This window comes from Schistocerca gregaria, chromosome 7 (assembly GCF_023897955.1).
Source record: "Schistocerca gregaria isolate iqSchGreg1 chromosome 7, iqSchGreg1.2, whole genome shotgun sequence".
Lineage (NCBI taxonomy): Eukaryota > Metazoa > Arthropoda > Insecta > Orthoptera > Acrididae > Schistocerca > Schistocerca gregaria.
Window position 1 is genome coordinate 193,949,056 of NC_064926.1, and position 16,088 is coordinate 193,965,143.

At 40.3% G+C, this 16,088-nt stretch overlaps 1 protein-coding gene across 1 annotated transcript in view; it reads right to left on the minus strand.

Annotated features, from left to right (window-relative positions):
* The window catches only part of LOC126282046 (uncharacterized), a 92,441-nt gene that overhangs the window by 11,958 nt on the left and 64,395 nt on the right, over window positions 1–16,088 (minus strand). Inside the window, exon 5 of the mRNA XM_049981465.1 lies at window positions 11,564–11,726. Coding sequence (XP_049837422.1) covers window positions 11,564–11,726 — 163 coding nt within the window. The remainder of the gene's footprint in view (window positions 1–11,563; window positions 11,727–16,088) is intronic.

A 16,088-nucleotide genomic window follows, 5' to 3' on the forward strand; every position in this document is an offset into this window, starting at 1 on the left:
TTGGCTTCGCGTAATTTTTGTTTGTCTGCAAGACTTTGGCTATGTTTATGTTTGCTGTGAAGTTCCCTTTGCTTCCGCAGCAGTTTTCTAACTCGGTTGTTTTACCACGGTGGCTCTTTTCCATCTCTTATGATCTTGCTTGGCACATACTCATCTAACGCATATTGTACGATGGTTTTGAACTTTGTCCACTGATCCTCAACACTATCTGTACTTGAGACAAAACTTTTGTGTTGAGCCGTCAGGTACTCTGTAATCTGCTTTTTGTCACTTTTGCTAAACAGAAAAATCTTCCAACCTTTTTTAATATTTCTATATACGGCTGAAATTATCGATGCAGTAACAGCTTTATGATCACTGATTCCCTGTTCTGCATTAACTGATTCAAACAGTTCTGGTCTGTTTGTCACCAGAAGGTCTAATATGTTATCGCCACAAGTCGGTTCTCTGTTTAACTACTCAAGGTAGTTTTCAGATAAAGCACATAAAAATATTTCACTGGATTCTTTGTCCCTGCCACCCGTTATGAACGTTTGAGTCTCCCAGTCTATATCCGGCAAATGAAAATCTCCACCCAGAACTATAACATGGTGGGGAAATCTACTTGAAATATTTTCCAAATTATTCTTCAGGTGCTGAGCCACAACAGCTGCTGAGCCGGGGGGACTATAGAGACATCCAATTACCATGTCTGAGCCTGCTTTAACCGTGACCTTCACCCAAATCATTTCACAATTCGAATCTCTGTCAATTTCCTTCGATACTATTGCACTTCTTATCGCTATAAACATGCCTCCCCCTTCACTGTCCAGCCTGTCTCTGCGGTATACATTCCAATCTGAGTTTAGGATTTCATTACTGTTTACATGTCGTTTCAGGCAACTTTCTGTCCCTAGTACTATATGGGCGTTGTGACCGTTTATTAATGAGAGCAGTTCTGGGACCTTTCTATAGACGTTCCTGAAGTTTACTATTAGCACATTAGTATTGTTATTCCCTGTTGCATTTTGCCTACTCCTGCCTTGCCGCGTCTCAGGAGGCGTCTTGTCGGGCCTAGGGAGGGAATTCTCTAACCTAAAAAAACCCCATGTGCACTCCACACGTACTCCGCTACCCTTGTAGCCGCTTCCGGCGTGTAGTGCACGCCTGACCTATTCAGGGGGACCCTACATTTCTCCACCTGATAGCGGAGGTCGAGAAATTTGCACCCCAGCTCTCCGCAGAATCGTCTGAGTCTCTGGTTTAAGCCTTCCACTCGGCTCCAAACCAGAGGACCACGATTGGTTCTGGGAACGATACTACAAATAGTTAGCTCTGATTCCACCCCGCGAGTGAGGCTTTCTGCCTTCACCAACTCCGCCAACCGCCTGTAAGAACTGAGGATGACCTCTGAACCCAGACGGCAGGAGTCATTGGTGCCGACATGAGCAACAATTTGCAGTCGGGTGCACCCAGTGCTCTCTATCGCCGCCGGTAGGGCCTCCTCCACATCTTGGATGAGACCCCCCGGCAAGCAGACAGAGTGAACACTGGCCTTCTTCCCCGACCTTTCCGCTATTTCCCTAAGGGGCTCCATCACCCGCCTAACGTTGGAGCTCCCAATAACTAATAAACCCCTCCTCCCGTGTGCCTGCTCGGACCTTGTTGAAGTAGCAGCCACATGTCCACTCACAGGCAGAGCGGGCGATGCCACACGGCCAGCCTCCACATTGACCCTCCGCCTCGTGCGCCGCGAACGCCGCTGAACCCGCCACTCCCCTTGGGGAGAGGGTGGCCCAACTGCGCCCGGTACCCGCGAAGATGTCTCGACAGCAGAGACAGTGGGTGAAGCATGTAACACCTGGGGTGTACCTTGCGACGCACCAGACTCCCCACTGCCGCTACACTCCGAGGCAGCAGCCTGAAGACATTTTTGTCACAGGGTTATTTGGTAACTGTGATAGCATTATGAAGATGTTTAGCAAACTCAAGTGGCAGACTCTGCAAGAGAGGTGCTCTGCATCGCGGTGTAGCTTGCTCGCCAGGTTTCGAGAGAGCGCGTTTCTGGATGAGGTATCGAATATATTGCTTCACCTTACTCATACCTCCCGAAGAGATCACGAATGTAAAATTAGAGAGATTCGTGCGTGCACAGAGGCTTTCAGACAGTCGTTCTTCCCACGAACCATACGCGACTGGAACAGAAAAGGGAGGTAATGAAAGTGGCATGTAAAATGCCCTCCGCCACACACCGTTGGGTGGCTTGCGGAGTATAAATGTATATGTAGATGTAATCTCAGACTTTCCACAGATGATGCAGTTATCTACAATGAAATACTGTCTGAAAGAAGTTGTAAAAGTATTCAGCCAGATCTTGATAAGATGCAATGACTGGCAGCTTGCTTTAAATGTTCAAAAATGTAAAACTGTGCACTTTACAAACCAAAAAGCACAGTATTCTATGAATATAATATTAGTGAGTCACAGCTGGAATCTGTAAACTTATTCAAATACTTTGGAGTAACACTCATTAGGAGCATGAAATGATCACATAGGCACAGTCATGAGTACAGCATGTAGCAAACTTTGGTTTATTGGTGGAATACTAGGGAAATACAATTAGTCCACAAAGGAAATTGCTTACAAATTACTTGAGCAACCCCTCCTAGAACACTGCTCAGGTATGTAGGACCAATACCAAATAGGACTGCGGTTGCTTCGTCAGGAAAGAGGGAAGGAGAGGGAAAGATGAAAGGATGTGGGTTTTAAGGGAGAGGGTAAGGAGTCATTCCAATCCCAGGAGCACCCAGATTGATGCATGGAGCACAGAAATACATAACAGAATACAGCATTCGCACTAGTTTTCGAGTGCTAGCTCTTTTTCTAGCACACTCGCCAAGGCACACTCGCCAACGCACACTCTTGTGGACACAACTAGTCTTGAAACATGAATAACTCAGAGAATGTGGGCACTAATTCTGTTGGACTATGATTACGAAATTATATTCAGGTCTACAGCAAAAGACAATTTTGCTTTCAGTTTTGCCAACACGGCAAGACAAAAAGTTTGACTCATCAGCTAATCTTGATAATCAAGACACTGGAAAATTTACCAGTAAACTCAAATTTAATTGTAAAGCTTGTAGCTAAAGATCCTGTTTTGTCTAAGATCAAACAATATATCCAAATGGAGTGGCCTAATGATAAGAAGTTACTCAGTCAGCCAGAGATAAAGTCTTATTGTACTATGAGGCATGCATGTACAGTGTACTAAGATGTCATTTTGGTGCTTTCAGAATCAGGCAAGACACAAATGGCCTTCCCTGTGATACTTAAATCTAAGGTGTTACAGACGCCACATCAATGCCAATGGGGCATTCTTTGTACCAAGCACAAGGTCAGGGACCATCCTGGAAAAATATTGATGCAGACATTGAAATGATTTTGACTAAATGTCACATGTAAAATATACTAGTCAGCTTTGCCTTGATAATATTTTCTGTCAGCACAGGCATCAGAACCCTGGTCAGGTCTACATATTGATTTTTCAGGGCCATTTCTCAGAAGCTACTGGTTCACCCTCATCGATGCTTTCTACAAATTACCATTTCTGACACAGATGTCATCAATATCTTCCACAAACACTATTCAGGCTTTCTCAATGGTCTCCTTGACTGAAGGATTGCCAAAATCTATTGTCACTGACAATGGCACGCAATTTACCTCTCAGGAATTTAAACTATTTTGTGAAACTGCACCATTTCCTCCTGAGGCTAACGCACTCGCTGAGAGATTCATATGAACTTTCAAGTTGCACATGAGAAAGCTTTTTCAACAATACAATAAAGACAATGCTTTATTGCAAAGCTATACTGATCTTCCTCTCTTAATAAAGTGTTACTCAACATGATGCACAATCTCCAGCTGAGAAACTACATAGCACACTGCGTTGGACATTATGACAATTTTAAAGCCACTTGCGTATCCACAAGCTGTATTTTGCCAACAGTGAAAACAATTTTTTATTATTATTTTTTTTATTAATTGAATGAGATGGTACTCATTGCAATGTACAAGTATGGGAAAAAGACATGACAACCACGCACAGTCATAGAGCAGCTCAGTCAGCACTGTAATGTTTAAAAAGTAAATATTCAAATATTATTGCGAATGTTAACATACATCTTTCAAACAAGCAGCATTAAATATTCAATAATATTTTCAGCTTCATTGCTACAGACTCGTGTGCCAGCACAGAGGCAATGGAGGACAAGACTACATGCTTGGTGTAATTATAAATAAACTCTGCTTCCATGCCACATCCATCAGCACTTGGTAATCATATGCCGATAATGTTGTCAGCCACCTGGGAGATTGCTGTACCTGCACAACTCACTCAGTTCTTTCAGACTGCCTACTTCCTACAGTGCAGCAGTTCTGGCAATTACGCTACGGAACACCGAGTTCCATTCATAACAATAGAGTTCTGACTTAGCAATTGCTATTTGCAGAGTAATGAGAACAGTCAAAGATGTGTGTCTGCATGGTAATTTTAGTCACAGCGACAATATCATACACTGCCAAGAGCCAGAAAACTACTACCAAACTTAGGTAAATTGTGTGGTCTCACTGTTAAGAAATGTTATTAATTATGTCTTACTGTGTAACCACATTTCTGTTCCAGTGTTACCTTGTCAAGCAAGGTTTAACAGCAAGGCTACACAAATTTGGGTGGGGAAATCCCTAAGAAGTACAGGTTGATGATATCATAAGAAGTGGCTGATAAATAATTGGGGGGGGGGGGGGGGTAGTGTATCGCACATTATAAAAATGACTCTTCTTTCCTCACAGCTGTGAAATATTAGCCAATAAGCAGAAGTTTAACAGCGGTTTTTTGATTTATATAGAATATTCAATATAATGAATATTCTTTAATATACAGGGTGGTCCATTGATCGCGACTGGGCCAAATATCTCACAAAATAAGCATCAAACGAAAAAACTACAAAGAACGAAACTTGTCTATCTTGAAGGGGGAAACCAGATGGCACTATGGCAATATGTGTAACGACATTCCTCTCGAACAGTGAAAAGTTCACCTTCCCTAATATTCGGACATGCATTGACAATGCGCTGACACATGTTGTCAGGCATTGTCGATGGATCACGGTAGCAAATATCCTTCAACTTCCCCCACAGAAAGAAATCTGGCAACATCAGATCCGGTGAACATGGTGCTTCAATGACCAATCCATCTGTCATGAAATATGCTATTCAATACCACTTCAACCGCACGCGAGCTATGTGCCGGACACCCATCATGTTGGAAGCACATCGCCATTCTGTCATGCAGTGAAACATCTTGTAGTAACATCGGTAGAACATTATGTAGGAAATCAGCATATATTGCACCATTTAGATTGCCATCAATAAAATGGGGGCCAATTATCCTTCCTAACATAATGCCACATTAACCCGCCAAGGTCACTGTTGGTGAATGACCCTTCATCGCTAAATAGAATGCGTGCAAAAAATCTGTCTAGTCCTGTAATTTCTCTTGTGCCCAGTGACAGAACTGTACACGATGTCCAAAGTCATCGCACTGCAATTCCTGGTGCATAGACATATGGTATGGGTGCAATCGATGTTGAAGTTGCACTCTCAACACCGACGTTTTTGAGATTCCTGATTCTCGCACAGTTTGTCTGCTACTGATGTGCAGATAAACCGCGACGGCAGCTAAAACACCTACTTGGGCATCATCATTTGTTGCAGGTCGTGGTTGACACTTCACATGTGGCTGAACACTTCCTGTTTCCTTAAATAACGGAACTGTCCGGTGAACGGTCCAGACAGTTGGATGATGTTGTCCAGGACCCCGAGCAGCATACATAGCACACGCCCATTGGGCATTTTGATCACAATAGGCATATATCAACACGATATCGATCTTTTCCACAATTGGTAAACAGTCCATTTTAACACAGGTAATGTATCACGAAGCAAATACCATCTGCACCAGCGGAATGTTATGTGATACCAAGTACTTATATGTTTGTGACTATTACAGTGCCATCCATCACAAAGTGAAAAAAGTGGTTCAACTAAAACATTCATATTTCTTTATGTACTACAAAAATATGTAATAAAAAATGAGGGTTCCTATTAAAAAACACAGCTGATATTCGTTTGACCTACGGCAGCGCCATCTAGCGGGCCAACCATAGTGTCATCTGGATTCCCCCTTCAAGCTAGACGAGTTTCATTCTTTGTAGTTCTTTCATTTGATGCTTATTTCGTGAGATATTTGGCCCGGTCACTATCAATGGACCACCCTGTATATAATATTTTAAAATTTGAGAGCTATAAAGCTCAATAAAGACTAAGTTAATACATCAAATACTAAGTTATACAGAATTCCCTGAGGTTTTCCCTTATTTTTCCATGTAAGTCTGACTCCTCGAGAATTTCAGATTTTCCATAAAAATCACTACCCCTGTTTGCATACTGACATCTTTTAGGAGAGCTCTAGAAATATGTTTTCTGCTACCATGGATGTTTGGGCTGAAGTTATAACAACATTCAGCTACAATATACCCTATACATATATACAAGTAGAAGAACAGTGCTTTCAGTCACCTACAGAATAAGAAAATTTTGTTTTCATATTTACGTAACTAATGCCAGGCTGAAAACTGTATATAGCTATTTTGGTCACTGCACCTCTCTATGTGAAGAAACTCTATTGAGGAAACTGTTAATACATTCACTGAGCACATAATAAAATTTTTAAAGAAACAAATATTAGGTTGAGATCTTCTGGCCTAGCAAAGGCATTTGATTGTTCAAATCACAATACTCTACTAGAGATATTTAAGTATTTATGAGGTACATAGTGCAGGACAAGCTTGGTCTAGTGCCTATTTTAGAAACAGAGTGCAGTAATTTAATATGTTTGAGCAACGTGAACAGGGAAGCAAAATCATTTTCTTGGGAAAAAATCACAGTGGGTGTTTTGCAGGATTCAATCGTGGGACTATTAATGTTCTTGCCCTGTATTAGTAATCTACTACTTTAGTTAAATAAGCAGAAAAATTGCTCCTTTTTGCAAACAATACAAACATTATTGGCGTGTTCATCAATGGGACACCCACAGGGAAAATACTAAAAGATGTGTTAGTGAAAGATATTGGTTTTGGACACATGGAGCAGCTTTAAAAAATATCAAGAAAGGCAGCTCATTCATTTAATTTCGTACTGTCAAATATATGCTTCTACTATGAATGCAGTTCATCAACAAAAAATAATAAACAGGGTAGAAAGTTATAAGTTCTTGGGTGTGCATACTAATAAAAACTTAAATTGGAAAAACCAGAGGATATCTGATGAGACCTTTAGATGCACCTACTTTTGTCATAAGAATTATTGCTAACTTCAGGGACAGAAATCAGCAAGTTAACATACTTTACATATTTTCAGTCACTGATGCTTTATGGCATAATATTCAGTGTTACCTCCTTCAGTACTCACTTACGCAAAAGGTACTGCACAAAAACAATTAATTATAATTACATATAAATATCACACGCGTACACCACAGTGGTCACTGTCCTGAGTGAGCTCCCAGTTCTGGGTCCATCATTCCTGCAAGCTGGGGCCAGCATCTCCTCATACCTAAAGTTCGGGGTAGCTGCTCAGTCAGCTCCAGAACCAACTGCACCAGCTGGCCGGAACTGCAGTCTGGAGCCGAGCGACCGCTACGGTTGCAGGTTCGAATCCTGCCTTGGGCATGGATGTGTGTGATGTTCTTAGGTTAGTTAGGTTTAATTAGTTCTAAGTTCTAGGCGACTGATGACCTCAGAAGTTAAGTCGCATAGTGCTCAGAGCCATTTGAACCATTCTGAACCAACTGCAGCCTCAATTGCCCACAAGCCTTTACAACCATTTCTGGCACTGGTAGTACATCATCATCATCATCCTTCCTGGCAGCATCACAGCACAATAACCTATGTCCCTGTGTGCAGCTGAAGTATCAAATTAAGCCTATATGGTGTAATCTGGCTTCCACTGTCAACGCAGTCACTGCCTTCAGCCACCAAGCCAACTACACTGATTTCTTCTGTAGCTGGAGACCATATAATGCTGGTGCACCCCCAGACCTTCCACATTGTGACACAGTTGCAGGTTGGCACCGTAAGAACCTAAATCTGGTTGAGATCAACCTATGTTTACTTTCGGACATCTAAATCGAACCCCCATCCTTTCTGACATGTAATTGAAGCCCTATGAGTAGTTTCACAAATTCACAACTCCTGTGGATACACTTATCTTCAGGATTTTAGGTCCGTGGCTTCTTATGTTGGCTGAGGTGATCTTAAAAGATTTGAATAACAAACAAAAACTTTATGTATTATTTGTTTCTTATTATTAGGCTGCAGCAGAAATAAAACTATGTATCTGTTGCACTTCAATATGGTTGCCGTCAGAGTTGCTCAGAGATGAAAACACAGTGCCACCTGAAACTGTCATACTGTCATGAACCAAACTAAACCCCCACCTGTTGCTCCAGTCACTCTGTTGCTCACTGTAGTAACACTCTACCTTCACTGCTGTGCCTCTTTTAATTATGGTTGCTTGTAGCAACATTTTAATGTCATCAACCAAGCCAAATCTATGAATTACAAAACGTTTTTAGAATCAAATGGTCTTTCACATATTTTGAAAAAATACTGAACGGCAATATTAAGTATGATTCAGTGCATCAAAATAGTATTTAGCGACCCTCACAGACTGTTAGCTGTGTTCGCATCCAAATCATTTTTGTGATATGTTGACTGAAATAGTTGTAGGCCTAGAAACATACTAAAGTGAAAATAAAAATGTCTAAATAACCTTGAACAGAATGCGGTTGCTATGTGTATCAAATGAATTCACTGGACTATTAAACCCAAATCTGTAACCAGCCTTTTTCAAGACATAGTATTTTTGTGGTTATTTATGCATTTTCATTTATGTTCTAATTAATTAAAACATCATCTTTTAGAAGAAAGTTGTTTTGATCTAATACTTTGACTGAGATATCTCAACTGATGAAAAAAATGCTGTTTGAAGACAGTGTCAAAAAAAAAGTTGAACAATGCTGGTATTACTATGCCCCACAAAACCTGTGATGTCAGTGCAAATAAGAGGTGGTTCTGACTTTCAATAAATGTTATTAATGTTGAATATAATGGGAGCTGATAACGTAAACTTAAGTAAAAAGACTGATATGAAAAAGTGATGGATAATTTAAAGCAACTTTATGTTGTCACCAAAAGCGTTTGTTATATTGCACCAAAAGCAACTTTTACTATGTGAAAGCTTAGTTTATGATCAGCAAAGAGCCTTCTACCTGAAACATTCGATTAAGTGCAGACTGAATGCTTGTAGTTGACCTCAGATTGACAAAAAGAGTTGTGAATTCGAAAGAATTATACCACGTGGTCATCTCAGTAATGAATACTTAAAGTATGTCTCCCTTTCATTGTCAATCCCACTGTAGAGCAGACAATAATGGTTAACAGAGGGGACAGCCTGTAACTGAGAATAAACCTGGGACTGACATTCAACAGACAATCTACATGCATCACATAGGACTTGCATCAGTGTATTATTAGTTGGCTTGGACATTTTTTCACTCAATGCATTCTATGTACAGTATGCAATTTCTTTGTTGATAGATTATGGCAATTCCTGTTTTAAAACTATGTCTACAAGTATACTGAACTGCTCAGTTACTACCAATAATCTTACTTGAACTGATATGCAAGTGTTCATGCATGTTGTCCACCACCAGTTCTTACCTTCTATGGTCAGTAAATGGTTGTCTGATTGGAAATTAGAAAAAGTTTAGATTATATTCTTGTACAATGCTTTTTCAGATTTAATTTTGTAATATGTGCGAAATAAATGCATTTCAGGGAGTACTCCACAAAATAATACACGGAAGTGCCCAAGAAACTGGTATATGCATGTGTATTCAAATACAGAAATACGTAAACAGGCTGAATAAATGGTTCAAATGGCTCCGAGCACTATGGGACTCAACTGCTGTGGTCATTAGTCCCCTAGAACTTAGAACTACTTAAACCTAACTAACCTAAGGACATCACACACATCCATGCTCGAGGCAGGATTCGAACCTGCGACCGTAGCAAAACAGGCTGAATATGGTGCTGTGGTCGGCAATACCTACATAAGACAACAAGTCTCTGGTGCAGTTGTTACATTGGTTGCTGCTGCTACAATGTCAGATTATCAAGATCTGTCTGTATTTCAAAGTGGTGTTACAGTCGGCACATGAGCAATGGGGGACAGCATCTCCGAGGTAGCGATGAAGAGGGGATTTTTCTGTATGGTAATTTCACGAGTGTACTGTGAATATCAGGAATCCAATAAAACACCATATCTCCAACATCACTGCGGCTTGAAAAAGATCCTGTAAGAATGGGACCAACGATGACTGAAGAGAATCATTCAGTGTAATAGAAGTGCAACTCTTCTGCAAATTGCAACAGATTTCAATGCTGGGCCATCAACAATTGTCAGTGTGTGAATCATTTAATCAAACATCATCAATATGGGCTTTCGGAGCCGATGGCCCATGCTTGTACCCTGGATGGCTGCACGACACACAGCTTTATGCCTCGCCTGGGCCTGTGAGGAAATATGTCTCGTTTCAAATTGTATTGAGTGTATCGATGTGTACGGGTATGGAGAAAACCTCATAAATCCATGGACCCTGGATGGCAGCAGGGGACTGTTCAAGCTGGTGGAAGCTCTGTAATGGTGTGGGGCTTGTGCAGTTGAAATGCTATGGGACTCCTGATACATCTAGACATGACTCTGATAGGTGACACATATGTAAGCATCCAGTCTGATCACCTGCATCCATTCATGTCCATTGTGAATTTCGACAGACTTGGGCAAGTCCAGCTGGACAATGCCACACCCCCACATCCGGAATTGCTACAGAGTAGCTCCAGGAACACTCTTCTGAGTTTAAACACTTCCACTGGCCACCAAACTCGCCAGACACCAACACTACTGAGCATATCTGGGATGCCTTGCAACATGCTGTTCAGAAGAGATCTTCACCCCCTCTTACTCTTACGGATTTATGGAAAGCCCTGCAGGATTCATCATGTCAGTTCCCTCTGACAGTACTTCAGACATTAGTCACGTCCATGCCATGTCGTGTTGTGGCACTTCTGTGTGCTCGCGGTGCCCCTACATGATATTAGGTAGGTGTACCAGTTTCTTTGGCTGTTCAGTGTATGTATCTTTTGAAAGCTTGCAAAGTTTCATGCCTGTCTTACGATTCATGAGGTTTTTCACTTGTGTTTGATGCAATAAATTCCTGAACAGGTAATTAACTTGTCAAATTAATAACTTTCAATTATTCAAATACATATCTTTCAATTATTTGTATGGATAAATAAAATAATAATGCACAACAACCGTAAGACTACAAAAATTGCCACTATTTAAATACAATGCTCAAGTACTACAGAATAATTGCTAAGAATGACTGTAAATGTCTAACTTGTTATCCATGTGTATATATTGTCTCTCCATGCATGTGCTTCGAGCATCTGGCACTCAGTTACACCTTCAAAGTGCACAAAATCTTCATCTAGTACTGCCAAATCACCTGGACATATTTTGTCCCTCCAGAAACGTCTTGCATCAACACTGAGTCCTGAAAACTAATTAGCAATTTCAGTAAGATGTGACAAATAAGTTAAGAGAAGTTAATAATATCTCAGATACTATTCCCTAACGTAAATATAGTGGAAGCGACACCGTCTGACTGAGGCTTAGAAGCTAACATGAAGGATGAATAAACATTTCAAGAGAATAAATTACAGTTCATTGTGTGTTCTGCTAGAATTATACCATATTTACACCACAGTCGCAAGGTTGAACCACCTGAAAATGTCGGACAGTTGCTCCGAGGAAATATTGTGGAATTTGCACAACGTGATCCAGTGGCAAACCCGTGAAGACTATTTACAACATACCTGCCGGGAATGCTTGAAGAGTCTATAAGAAAATTGTCGCAAAGAAAAGTACAGCACCTTCATGCTTTCAAATCTCAAGCATTTTCAAAGCAAGGGCATATAGGCAGGCAAGAGTATTGCTGTAGGGTAGGTAATGAACAATTGAAAGAGGTTAAAAAAAAGACTACTGCAACATATATAGCCAGATAAGCAAATTCATGAAATGAAATTCACTGTTATTAGAAAAAGGATCACAGTATAATTTGGTCAAATGGTTTTACTTTCAAAATTAATTCCTGCAGATTAGGTTTCACACTTTCGTACAATTCAAGAAATACTTTTTTTACTCCACAAGATGCAATTTGCTTTGGAGTAAAAATATTTCCAAATGGCTAAGACATCTGAAATGGACATGCCCTAAAGCTACAGAGCATGTTACTAGAAGAAGCAACTTAAGCAACAGTTACCATCCTTATGTTAGTTAAATTGCAAAGACAATTAATTATTTTTCATATTAAGTGGTCACCCAGTTCAAAGACCAATGTTACAGCAACTCCTGCTTTTGCACAATGAAATATTATATGGTAATGCACAGTGATTGATAGTAGAAGAATTATGATATTACATTTTTGACCTTAAATGGTGGTCGTCACACACTGATTATAGAGAAAAAAACACAGCTGTGTCTCATGAAATATTCATTCCTGTTTATGAAATTAAAATTAAACTATGGGGATGATCTCTGATCAACAAGCTAAAAAGGGAGAAAAACTTGACTCAATCAATTTAAGGATGTATGGCAAAATTGTTATCAGAACTCCAGCTGCATAAATTATTTCATGAGAACACCAAATCACGCATAAGTCAATACATGTTTCTGCTCATTATGAAGTGATTACTGAAGAATGAAAAGCGGCCAAGAGAACCATTATGTTTCCACAGCACAATAAGGAAGCTGGAAAAATGCTGATGCAATGTACAAAGACCACATCTTTCCACAACAGCCACAGCTGCTTATCTCCAGCTGTTTTTTCTTTTTTGTAAAACCTGATATGAGGCAGGATATCTTAGGTTTTCCTTGCAATTGCTAACACGATACTGCCTTCAAAGGTGAAGAAAGTTTCTGAGAGATTTAAACTAAGCAACTGATGAAAATCTGAACCCATATCTGTGTCTTTCACATTAACTGAGCCACTGGAACACTTGATATGGACTAAAGGAGTGAGGTGAAATGAAAACACTAATTCTGACAATAAAACATATTTTGTGTGAAAGTTTTTGTAGGACATAAATATTTGTGCATTAAAGGAGAGCACTCACCAAAAAGAAGAAGCATTGAGATGTTGATAGGCTCACACAAAAGAAAGAAGACTTGCTAGTTTTTGGAATTATCCTTTGACAAATTAGAGTAAAACACACACAAAGAGCATGGAGTAACATGGAGAGGCTGCACCAAACCCATGTTCAAACTGACCACCACAACAACGACAACACTCAAATATAGCACAGTTCTTTTTTTTTTTCAGATGGACATCTTACAAATTGTCAAAGTATGTGAATTGTAGTTAACACGGTAGACTTACAAATGAACTTAAAAGACAGAGCAAGAAATGACAACTTCCGAGACTTGTTTAAGATAGCAAATACAGTGGAAAAACTTCAAAACAATTGCCCCATTGGTACCAGTATGTTACAGGCTGTGGACATAAACCATATGACAAGAACCGTACTTGACACAGCACAACTGAAAAGAAGCCCTAGCCACCCACTAAATACATGGATTAGGATCCTTACAAATGGCCTCAAAATGATGGGATTGCACCATGAAATGACACAAATTCAGGGTGATTATTTAAAGTTTCAGTTTTAAAACATTGTAAAGGAAGAACCACTGCTCTGAATGACTCAAATTTGAATGGAATATTATCAAAACTTTATGAGGGGGAAAAAATTCCCCACTAGATGGTGCTGTTAGCATCATAACATAAATGGGTTCGGCAGATGAATCGCAATAAGATGATATGATTTAACTTGCGCAGTAAACCAACAATATTGTGCAATGCACATGACCGTGTAGGTTTGGCATTCAACAGCTGTGACATTGTTAGTTAGGTAAGCCCATCCACCATGGAAAGGTTGTACTGCATCGGACAGGAGAAATAAATTTTTAATTGCCCAGTGGCCAAAACCCACATAAAAAGCAACAATGGAATTGGGTTTTCATTGTCATGAGACTGGCACAAGACATATTCAATCTGCTGAGCACCACTTTCTGCCGAAAGCAGAAATAGAAACAGCATGTTCCACAATAGATTGGAGTGTCATGTTCAGTGTTGTGCATTGCATGCCTTTAATTCTATGTTTGTAATTACAGTAACAAACACAGCATCTTTCGTATAAACCCAAAGCCAGAAGTCTCACGGATTAAAATCAAGTGATCTGGGCAGCCAGGCTGAAGGGAAATAATTCTGTTTGAACAGGCCTCATAATGCCCAATGGTACGGACCAACTGCAGAGCCTTCCTCTGCTGACAGGTGTCAATGGATGCGGCTATGTGGTCAGCACACCACTCTCCCGGCTGTTGTCAGTTTCTGTGACCAGAGCTGCAACTTCCCAGTCAAGTAGCTCATCAACTGACCTCACAAGGGCTGAGTGCATCCCACTTGCCAACAGCACTTGGCAGATCTGGGTGGTGGCCCATCCAAGTGCTAGCCCAGCCCAAACCTGCTTAACTTTGGTGATCTAATGGGAACTGGTGTTCCCACTGCAGCAAGACCATTGGCTCTCTAGGGAGATGATGGCTGATAACTCTAGCACTTACAAAATGTCTCTGCAGCATCTGCTTCACTGACTACGAAATGTGCAAAGGAGCATCATCCTGCACACAAATGATCCCATCCATGTATCACAGTGTTGAAAGGTTGGAATGATATTGATGTGCATTTACCAGTGATGGTACAAGTAACAGGATTCATCTCTTCAAAAAAAATAGGCCGTTCAATAAATGATGCCACCAACCTGCACCACGCAGTTATGTGTGGAATGAAGTGGTATTGGTTGATGTGCAAGCAGATTTTCCTTTTCCATATTCCTTGTCTGTCCACAGACATTTCCTTGGCCCTTCACAGTCCACTTTCATGTGAGCAAGAAATTATAAAGAAAATATTTATCTTATTGGCAGTCAGTGTATGAAGCACATCCTGAACACATTTGCAGAATTTTATGCACCTTGCTCACAAGCATGTCCAATGATCTGGCAATTCCCCATGCACTGCATCTTTGACACCACCATTCAATCACCCCTGCAATGTTGTAGCCACTTCATCTGCTATCATCAGATAAATTATGTTCCTCCCACTGCCACACTGCACTCGAAACAAAGCTCTCTGTTCAAATTCTGTAATCATTTTTTCCAGACCCTTGGCAGACATCAGACCAGTGCCTTTTTTCATAACCTTGAATGTTTGAAACTTTGGTAGAACTACTGGCACTGTTCTTGTGAAAGAGCTTTACCTACAGCACATAACCCTGCATTGAGATAGTCATGCTGAGCGCCTCATATCCAAACTAAGGAACAGCTTTTGTTTTGCATATTCTGCCACTTACAGCACTATCAAGTGGAAACATTTTTGTTAAATTTTATCCCTTAATGATTCCTCTTTTCGAGTGTTTGAATCTGGAACTTTAATTATAATCATCCTGTCCATTCAAATTGGCGTAACAAGACTAGGAAGGCAGATCCCAAGTGACACAGGAAATAAGTCATGTTAGAAGAAGATGATGAAGAAGGAATCTTTCAAATGGTAATCAGCATCATACAATAATGTTGACTAATAGAGAGATGGGGTCATACAGGATATCCTCTGAACATATGACCAGTTTTAAGAAATGTTGAAGGGTAGAACAGAGAGTGTTTGTCAGAAATAAAGATATGTTTAATACGCACCAAGGAAGCACAATATCTCAATATATACAAATCATTTTGCTATGTTGTTTGCTGTAAATACAGTGTGACCCAAGTGGAATGGTCAATTTTCAAATATGACAGGAATTTTCATCTGAAGTAGA